The 10,022-nt window shown below is 63.9% G+C and overlaps 1 protein-coding gene across 1 annotated transcript; it reads right to left on the bottom strand.

Annotated features, from left to right (window-relative positions):
* Nucleotides 1–2,713: 2,713 nt before the first annotated feature.
* SP7 (Sp7 transcription factor) lies at nt 2,714–9,166 on the bottom strand. The gene is made up of 2 exons (XM_062629153.1): nt 9,065–9,166; nt 2,714–3,896 (listed from the first exon to the last, which is right to left on the bottom strand). The coding sequence occupies exon 2, from the start codon at nt 3,806–3,808 to the stop codon at nt 2,807–2,809; it is 1,002 nt and encodes a 333-aa protein (XP_062485137.1). The 5' UTR covers nt 3,809–3,896; nt 9,065–9,166; the 3' UTR covers nt 2,714–2,806.
* Nucleotides 9,167–10,022: the final 856 nt, after the last annotated feature.

Below are 10,022 nucleotides of genomic sequence, written 5' to 3' on the forward strand. Positions count from 1 at the left end.
CATTCCTCACCCGTTACGGAGCGAACGGGGAAAGGGGGGGGACCCGCAGGAGACATCGATTTACCCGGCGCCGCCACCGGAGCCACCGCAGCGGCTGCCGTGTCCCTGCGGCTCCGGCCCCTCGGAGCCCCCAAACCCAGCCCTATGGGGCAGCGCGGGGGGGGGGCCGTGGTTTGGGAGGCTCCGGGCGGTCGAGCCCTCGGTGGCCGCGAGGCCGGGGTTTGGCTCCGGGACCTTGGCGTTGGCATCGGCCCACCCAGGGCGAGCTTGGGTTTGGGGTGAAAACACCACAAAAAAGGCAAATCCGTGGTTTTGGGGGGGGGGGGGGAGGGGCTATGGGCTGCTGGCACCCGGCAGCCCCCACCCCATCGGGAGCCGCCCCTGCCATGGCTCCATCAACCGGGCTCCGGGTGCCCCATGGATGGGGGGGGGGGGGGGGGGGTCCGGGGGGCGCAGGGGGGCCAGTGGGGTCCGGGCAGAGCCAACGTGAGGCAGCCCTGGGGCAGCGCATGTGGGGGGGCAGGCACCGTGCACACGTTGCACACGTGTGCTCCTATGAACATGCGTGTTCCTGTGCACATACGTGTTCCTGTGCACATACGTGTTCCTGTGCACATACGTGTTCCTGTGCATATACGTGTTCCTGTGCACATACGTGTTCCGTGCACATGCGTGTTCCTGTGCACATACGTGTTCCTGTGCACATACGTGTTCCTGTGCACATACGTGTTCCGTGCACATACGTGTTCCTGTGCATATACGTGTTCCTGTGCACATACGTGTTCCTGTGCATATACGTGTTCCGTGCACATACGTGTTCCTGTGCATATACGTGTTCCTGTGCATATACGTGTTCCTGTGCATATATGTGTTCCTGTGCATATATGTGTTCCGTGCACATACGTGTTCCTGTGCACATACGTGTTCCTGGGCAGATACGTGTTCCTGTGCATATACATGTTCCAATGCACAGGCATGTTCCTGTGCACATACATGTTCCTATGCACATACATGATCCTGTGCACATATGTGTGCCTGTGAGCACACCCATGTTCCTGTGCACATACATGTTGCTATGAACATACATATGCCTATGCACAGGCATGTTCCTGTGCACAGACAGGTTCCTATGTACATACGTGTTCCTGTGTGCACATACATGTTCCTGTGCACATACGTGTTCCTGTGTGCACATACATGATCCTATGTACATACGTGTTCCTGTGTGCACATACATGTTCCTATGTACATACGTGTTCCTGTGTGCGCATACATGTTCCTATGTACATACGTGTTCCTGTGTGCACATACATGTTCCTGTGCACAGACATGTTCCTGTGCACATACGTGTTCCTGTGTGCACATACATGTTCCTATGTACATACATGTTCCTGTGTGCACATACATGTTCCTGTGCACATACGTGGTCCTGTGTGCCCATACGTGTTCCTGTGTACATACGTGTTACTGTGCAAGTACATGATCCTATGCACATACATGCTCCTGTGTACAGACATGTTCCTATGCACATACGTGTTACCGTGTGCACATACATGTTCCTGTGCACATAGGTGTTACCATGTGCAGTATCATCCCCTGCATGGCTGTGACTGGCCAGGGTGGGTGTGTGGGGCTGGGGCACCCGCGTGTGCTGCCGTGATGGGGGGACCCCAAAACTGTCTCACTGGGCCTGGGGACATGGGGACAGAGGGAGGGGGGACCAGGGGATGGGGTCACAGAGACGGGGGGACACAGGGGGCAGAGGGATGTGGGGACATGGGGACACTGGGATATGGGGACACCGGGATATGGGGACGCAGGAATGTGGGGGCACAGGAGGATGTGGGGACATGGGGACAACGGGTATGGGGACACTGGGATATGGGGACACTGGGATATGGGGACACAGGAATGTGGGGGCACAGGAGGATGTGGGGACATGGGGACAACGGGTATGGGGACACTGGGATATGGGGACACCAGGGTATGGGGACACAGGAATGTGGGGGAACAGGAGGATGTGGGGACATGGGGACACTGGGATATGGGGACACCGGGATATGGGGACACCGGGATATGGGGACACTGGGATATGGGGACATGGGGACACCGGGATATAGGGACACCGGGATATGGGGACACCGGGATATGGGGACACAGGAATGTGGGGGAACAGGAGGATGTGGGGACATGGGGACACCGGGATATAGGGACACCGGGATATGGGGACACCAGGGTATGGGGACATGGGGACACCGGGATGTGAAGTTTTGGGGTCCTGGGAATGGGGAGAAACAGGAAAAAAGGCCATGGGGGATGTGGGGCCACGGGGGGGGGGGGGGGGGGCTGTGGAGACCCAGAGACAAGGGCACAGCCCCAGACTGTCCCCAACCCCACTCCTGCCCCACCACCCGCACGGGGGGGGGGGGAACGCATTGAACCCGAGGGGGGTCCCGTGTCCCCCCCCCCCCCGTGCCTCAGTTTCCTTCGGAGCCGGAGCCGCTCTGACGCCTCAGCGATCCCGTTATTGCTTGGGGGGGGGGGGGGCACAGCTTAAAAAGGGGGGGGGGCACACACATTACATTACATTAGCGCCTAATGACCCGGGCCAACCCTGTCCCTGAGCTCTGTGCGGGGGGGGAGAGGTTTTGGGGGGGGAGAAGATGGGGTTTTGGGGGGCTGGGGGATGTCAAAGTGAGCCCCCCCTCCCCCCATAATTTAAGACATAAATTATAGTCGCTAAGGAGGGGATGCGGGGGGGGCAGCGCCCCATAATAAATACCCCCGATGGGGCTGGGGCCGGGGCTCAAATCTCCAGCAGGTTCCCAGGCTCGGGGCTCCCGGTCTCTTTACCGGGGGAGCCCGGGGGCTGCCGGGCTTGGGGGGAAGCCTCCGGGGGCTGCTCGGGGCCGGCTTTGGGGGCCGCGGGCTCGGCGTGGGTCTTCTGGTGCTTGCTGAGGTGGTCGGAGCGGGTGAAGCGCTTGCTGCAGAGCAGGCAGGTGAACTTCTTCTCGCGGGTGTGGGTCCGGACGTGCCGCTCCAGCTCGTCGGAGCGGGTGAAGCGCTTGCCGCAGAAGAGCCAGTTGCAGACGAACGGGCGCTCCCCCGTGTGCCAGCGCAGGTGAGCTTTGAGGTGCGAGGCTTTGCCGTAGACCTTCCCGCAGCCCGGGATGTGGCAGCTGTGAACCGGCTTCCGACGGGACCCCCCCCCCGGGCCCCCCAAGCGCTCCAGCTCCTGGCAGTTGGGGCAGTCGCAAGCCGGGCGCCCCGGCAAGGAACCGGCGCCGCGGGGACCCTTCGGGGCGTCCCCAGCGCTGGGTTTTGGGGTCGGGGGAGCCGCGGGGGGACCGCTGTAAGGGGGGGGGTTCAGAGCGCCGAAGTCGGAGCCGTAAGCGGGGAGCGGGGGGCTCAGGGCGGGCTGCGCCTGCAGCGAGCCCTGCAGCCCCTCGGCGCCCGCCGGGCCCCCCAACCAGCCCCCGTTGGGGTGCACGTCCCACCAGGAGGGCGCCGCGGGCCCCGAGCCCCCCGGCAGGCCCCCGCCGAGGCCGCCCTTGTACCAGGAGCCGTAGGGATGCGGCATCTCCAGCGAGGGGTACACGGGGGGCAGGCACTCGCCCGACGGGTGCCCCTTGGTCGCCGCCACCACCACGGGGGCCCCCAGCACCTCCTGCGCGCCCGAGGGCGCCGGGAAGGGGTGGCCGAAGGGGCCGTAGTCGGGGCCGTAGGGCCCGGGCGATGCCTGGGGGCTGGCGGAGGGCGAGAGCAGCCCCGGCGCGCTGGGGAAGGCGGCGGTGAAGGAGTCGCCCATGGCGGCGGTGGGGCCGGAGCACCCCGAGGCGCTGCGGGGCTGGGGGGGGCGGTGTCAGTGGGGGAGCCCGGTCATGGCCCCCGGCGGCCTGCGGGGAGAGCGAGATGGGGGTTAGAGGGGGGGGGGGTCTGGCGGAGCTGTGGGGCACCCATCGGGGTAATGGGGCACCCATCAGGGCAATGGGGCACCGTCATTGCAATGGGGCACCCATCAGGGCAATGGGGCACCCATCAGGGCAATGGGGCACCGTCATTGCAATGGGGCACCCATCAGGGCAATGGGGCACCCATCAGAGCAATGGGGCACCCATCAGGGCAATGGGGCACCGTCATTGCAATGGGGCACCCATCAGGGCAATGGGGCACCCATCAAGGCAATGGGGCACCGTCATTGCAATAGGGCACCCATCAGGGCAATGGGGCACCCATCAGGGCAATGGAGTACCCATCAGAGCAATGGGGCACCCATCAAGGCAATGGGGCACCCATCAGGGCAATGGAGTATCCATCAGTGCCATGGGGCACCCATCAGGGCAATGGGGCACCCATCAGGGCAATGGGGTGCCAAGGCAATGAGGTACCCAGTGAAATGGGGTAATTACTGCGCTGAGGTCACTGGTGCAATGGGGCACTCAATATTGGTGTAACGGGTGCAATGGGGCACCCTGAGCAATGGGCACCCACGGAGATGGGATACCCAGTGAAATGGGGTAATTGGTGCAATGGGGCACTCAGCACGGTGGGGCCTCAGTGTTGGGGTACCAAGCCCCATAAGGCACCCCCAGGGCAATGGGGCACCCAATAGTGGGGCACCCAAGTCCATGGGAAATTCAGGACAGTGGGCACCCAATACTGGGGCAGGAAGCCCATGGGCCACCCAGAGCAATGGGCACCCAGCCCTATGGGGCACCCAATGTTGGGGTACCAATCCCTATGGGGCACCCAGAGCAATGAGCACCCAGCCCTATGGGGCACCCAATGTTGGGGTACCAATCCCCATGGGGCACCCAGTGCAATGAGCACCCAACCCTATGGGGCACCCAATACTGGGGTACTAAGTCCCATGAGCAATGGGCACCCAGCCCTATGGGGCACCCAATGTTGGGGTACCAATCCCTATGGGGCACCCAGAGCAATGCGCACCCAGCCCTATGGGGCACCCAATGTTGGGGTACCAATCCCCATGGGGCATCCAGGGCAATGGGCACCCAGCCCTATGGGGCACCCAATACTGGGGTACTAAGTCCCATGAGCAATGAGCACCCAGCCCTATGGGGCACCCAATATTGGGGTACCAATCCCAATGAGCAATGGGCACCCAATGTTGGGGTACCAATCCCCATGAGCAATGAGCACCCAATAGTGGGGCACCCACCCGCAGGCAGCAGCCCCCCCATCTACACCCAGCCCCACAGTGACCCCCATCCCGCAGCTCCTCCGTGCCTCAGTTTCCCCTCCAGCGCTGAGCAAACCCCATCTCCCCCCTCGCCGCGGCTTCTCCAGGGGCTCATAGCAGGGCTGTGCCATGGCAGAACCCCCCCTCCCCACAGCTCCCCACAGCTCCCCACAGCCCCCCCTGCTCCCAACCCCGGCTCCCGCTGCTTTTATGGCCTTTTAATCGAATTAGGCTGCGGCCTCCCCTCCCCGGGCCACTTCCTCTGCTTTAATGCCCTTCATGGCTTTCAGCTGCCGCCGCTGGGACCGGGCATCCCGAGCTGCATCCCCCCCCCCGCCTCCATCATCCCCATTCCCAACTTTTCCCCTTCATTCGCCGTTTTCTCCCTGCCCCCGCTCCCTCTCTGTGGCTTTTCCAGGTTTTTTTTCCCGGTGTTTCCTTTTGCTGGGGGGTCCCCGTCCCCCCCCGCTCCCTTTTTGCTGTGGTTTCTGCTCCTATTTTTGCGCCGGGCCCGGCCGCGGCCGCAGCGCGCTCCCGGTTTTCCAAGGATAACAAGGGCCAGGCCTGCGGGCCGGGAGCGCGGCGCTGCCGCCAGAGCTCCGTAATTAAAACCAGGGCGAGCGGCGAGCGCTTAAAATAGCGTCAAAGGGCCATAAATCAGCGCCGGTTGTGCCCGAGCCCGGGAATGCCGGGAGCTGCGGCTCAGCTCCGGGGCCAAGGGGGCACAACCGGTGGCTCCCAGTGGCTCCCAGTGGCTCCCAGTGGGCTCTGAGGTGCCCAGGAGCGGGATCCCCGCTTGTGTCCTTCATGCATGGAGTGGGGATGGGGATGGGATGGGGAAGGGGATGAGATGGGACGGGGTGGGGTGGAGATGGGGTTGAGAATGGGGAGGAGAATGGGGAGGGGGATAGGGTGGGCATTGGGATGGGGTGGGGAAGGGGATGAGGGTGGGGATGGGGATGAGAATGGGGATAGGGTGGGGATGGGAATGGGGATGAGGATGGGGTGGGGATGGGATGGGAATGGGGATTGGGATGGGGATGGGAATGGGGATTGGGATGAAGGTGGGGATGGGGATGAGAATGGGGATGGGGTGGGGATGGGATGGAGATGGGGTGGGGATGGGATGGGGATGAGGATGGGATGGGGATGGGGATGGGGATGGGGATGAGGTGGGGATGGGGATGAGAATGGGGATAGGGTGGGGATGAGGATGGGGATGGGATGGGGATGAGGATGGGGATGGGGAGGGGTTGAGGTGGAGATGGGAATGGGGATGGGTCCTGCAATGGGGCACGCCTGGTCCCCAGTTCCTGGTGTCTTGTTCACGAACCCCAGTTCCTGGGTCTTGGTCCCCAGTTTCAGGTCCCCAATCACCAATCTGTTATCTCCAGTCCCTGAGCCCCCAAGTTCCCCGGCTCTTGTCACCAGACCTAAAGCCAGGTCCCTAAAGCCAGTCCTTGTCCCTAAACCCCACCCCTCATCCCTAAATCCCATCCCTCACCCCCAATCCCAGGTCCACAAACCCCATCCCTGTCCCCATCCCTCATCCGCAGCCCCTGATCTCCAAACCCCATCCCTTGTCCCTAAACCCCATCCCTGTCCCCATCCCTCATCCGCAGCCCCTGATCTCCAAACTCCATCCCTTGTCCCTAAACCCCATCCCTGAACCCCAGCCGTCATCCCCAATCCCAGCTCCCTAAACCCCATCCCTGAACCCCAGCCCTCATCCCCAATCCCAGCTCCCTAAACCCCATCCCCTGACCCCAACCCCGGGTCCCCAAACCCCATCCCTGCCCCCAGTGCACCCCAACCCTGACCCCCGCGGGTGTCCCCTCATGTCCCCAGGCCTCGCTGCCACCAGCACCCCCCTGCCCTGTCCCCAGGGTCCCCCCATTAGCGGGCCCTGGCTCCCCCTGCTCGCACGGTGGGGGACACTTTGGGCTCCCCCATCCCCTCCCTGGTCCAGGTCCTGTGGGGTTTGGGGGGGGTGTCCAGGGACCACGCAGGGGCAGCACAGGGGGGAACAGAGGATGAGGGATGCCGGGGCCCTGGCTCCTGGTCCCCACGGCTCCCAGGGACCGCAGTGGCCTCTGGAGCCATCCCAGTGTCCCAGGGTGGCCCCGTGCCAGGGGTGGACGTGGCCCCATCACCACGGACCCAGCGGTGCCAGACTCTGGGGATGGAAACGTCCCCATGCCCAGCTCCGGGGTGCAATGGAGCCGGGGACCGATGTGTCCCCAACCCCAGCTCCGGGGTGCAATGGAGCCGGGGACCGATGTGTCCCCATGCCCAGCTCCGGGGTGCAATGGCGCTGGGGACCGATGTGTCCCCATGCCCAGCTCCGGGGTGCAATGGAGCCGGAGACCGATGTGTCCCCATGCCCAGCTCCGGGGTGCAATGGAGCCGGGGACCGATGTGTCCCCATGCCCAGCTCCGGGGTGCGGTGGCGCTGGGGACCGATGTGTCCCCAACCCCAGCTCCGGGGTGCAATGGAGCCGGGGACCGATGTGTCCCCATGCCCAGCTCTGGGGTGCAATGGCGCTGGGGACCGATGTGTCCCCATGCCCAGCTCCGGGGTGCAATGGAGCCGGGGACCGATGTGTCCCCATGCCCAGCTCCGGGGTGTGGTGGTGCTGGGGACCGATGTGTCCCCATGCCCAGCTCCGGGGTGCAATGGCGCTGGGGACCGATGTGTCCCCAACCCCAGCTCCGGGGTGCGGTGGGGCCGGGGACCGATGTGTCCCCATGCCCAGCTCCGGGGTGCAATGGCGCTGGGGACCGATGTGTCCCCAACCCCAGCTCCGGGGTGCAATGGAGCCGGGGACCGATGTGTCCCCAACCCCATGTCGTGGGGCACCACAGCCCCGTGCGCTGCCAGCACCCTGGGGTGCCCCAGGCTGGGTGCAGTGGCCGGTGCAGTGGTGTCAGGATGGGAACACCCATAGGGCTGGAACCAATCCAGGCCATCGGGGGGGGCCCTTCCCGGAGGGGTCCCGTTATCCCAGGGGACTCCTCCTGGCTCGTGGGGGGGCTCCTTCTCCTTTCCCTGCCCCGGGGGGCATCCCCCATCCTGCAGGGTCCCGTATCCCAGGGTCCCTGTCCCAGGAATGGGGGGGGGGGGGGTTCGGTCTCCATCCCGGAGGATCCCGGTACTGGGGCTCCCCTCATCCCAAGGGGTTCCCTGTGCCGGGGGTCTCCCCTATCCCAGGGTCCCTGTCCCACATGGGGTCCCCATCCTGGAGTGTCCCAGACCCGGGGTCTCCCCTGTCCTGGAGCGGGTCCCTTATCCCGGGGGTCCCCCATCCTGCCGGCTCCCTCATCCCGGAGGATCCTGTCTGGGGGTGCCCCGTGTCCCGGGATCCCTGTCCCGGGGTGCCCCGTGTCCCAAAGGATCATGTCCGGGGGTGCCCCGTGTCCCAAAGGATCCTGTGCCGGGGGTGCCCCGTGTCCCACGATCCCTGTGCCGGGGGTGCCCCGTGTCCCAAAGGATCCTGTGCCGGGGGTGCCCCGTGTCCCAAAGGATCCTGCCCCGGGTGTCCCCTACCCCAGGATCCCTGTGCCGGGGGTGCCCCGTGTCCCGGGATCCCTGTCCCGGGCTGTCCCCTATCCCAAAGGATCCTGACCCGGGGGTGCCCCGTGTCCCAAAGGATCCTGTGCCGGGGGTGCCCCGTGTCCCAAAGGATCCTGTGCCGGGGGTGCCCCGTGTCCCAAAGGATCCTGTCCAGGGGTGCCCCGTGTCCCAAAGGATCCTGTCTGGGGGTGCCCCGTGTCCCAAAGGATCCTGCCCCGGGTGTCCCCTACCCCGGGATCCCTGTGCCGGGCTGTCCCGTGTCCCGGATCCCTGCGCCGGCTCCTTACCGCGCTCCGGGGCTCGGCGGTGCTGGATGTCGGGGTCGGGTCCCGGTGCCCCGGGGCTCGGTCGGAGGAGGGAGCTCCGCTGCCGCCCGCCCCGCTCTGCCGCTGCGGCGGGGCTGGGCCGGGCCGGGACCGGGGCCGGGAGCCCGGCCCCGAACCGCCCCTCGCAGGGGGGGGAACGGGGGGGTCGAGGAGGGAGGGCAGGGGAAGGGGAAAGGGGAAGGGGAAAGGGGAAGGAAAAGGGAAAGAGGCTGGAAAAAAGGAACAAGGAGATGGGTTAGGGAGAGAAATTGGGGAGGAAAAGAGAGGGGAAAGGAGGGATGGGGAGGAAAGGGAGGAAAGGAGAAAGGGAAGGGAAGGGAAGGAGGAAGGAAACCAGGGAAGGAGAAAGGAAAGGAAATCTGGGGGGAAAGGAAAAGAAAGGAAAACAGGGAAAGGAGGGGAAGGGAAGGGAAACAAGGAAAGGGAAGGGAAAGGGAAGGGAAAAGGGAAGGGAAGGGAAGGGAAGGGAAGGGAAGGGAAGGGAAGGGAAGGGAAGGGAAGGGAAGGGAAAGGAAAAGGGAAGGGGAAAGGGGAAGGGAAGGGGAAAGGGGGAAGGGAAGGGGAAAGGGGAAAGGAAAAGGGAAGGGAAGGGAAAGGGAAGGGAAAGGGGAAGGGAAGGGGAAAGGGGGAAGGGAAGGGGAAAGGGGGAAGGGAAAGGGGAAGGAAAGGGGAAAGGGGAAAGGAAAAGGGAAGGGAAGGGAAAGGGAAGGGAAGAGGGAAGGAAAGGGGAAAGGGGGAAGGGAAAGGGGAAGGAAAGGAAAAGGAAAATGAAAGAAAAGGGAAAAGGAAAAGGAAAAGGAAAGGAAAGGAAAGGAAAGGAAAGGAAAGGAAAGGAAAGGAAAGGAAAGGAAAGGAAAGGAAAGGAAAGGAAAGGAAAGGAAAGGAAAGGAAAGGAAATATGGGAAGGCTGAAAATAAGG

The sequence above is a fragment of the Pezoporus occidentalis genome, unplaced genomic scaffold (assembly GCF_034315485.1).
Source record: "Pezoporus occidentalis ecotype Australia unplaced genomic scaffold, CSIRO_AGI_Poc_V1 ctg329, whole genome shotgun sequence".
Taxonomy (NCBI): Eukaryota; Metazoa; Chordata; class Aves; order Psittaciformes; family Psittacidae; genus Pezoporus; species Pezoporus occidentalis.

Excerpts from the sequence above, each read along its gene's own strand:
- SP7 (XM_062629153.1), bottom strand. The coding sequence starts at position 3,808 with ATGGGCGACTCCTTCACCGCCGCCTTCCCCAGCGCGCCGGGGCTGCTC.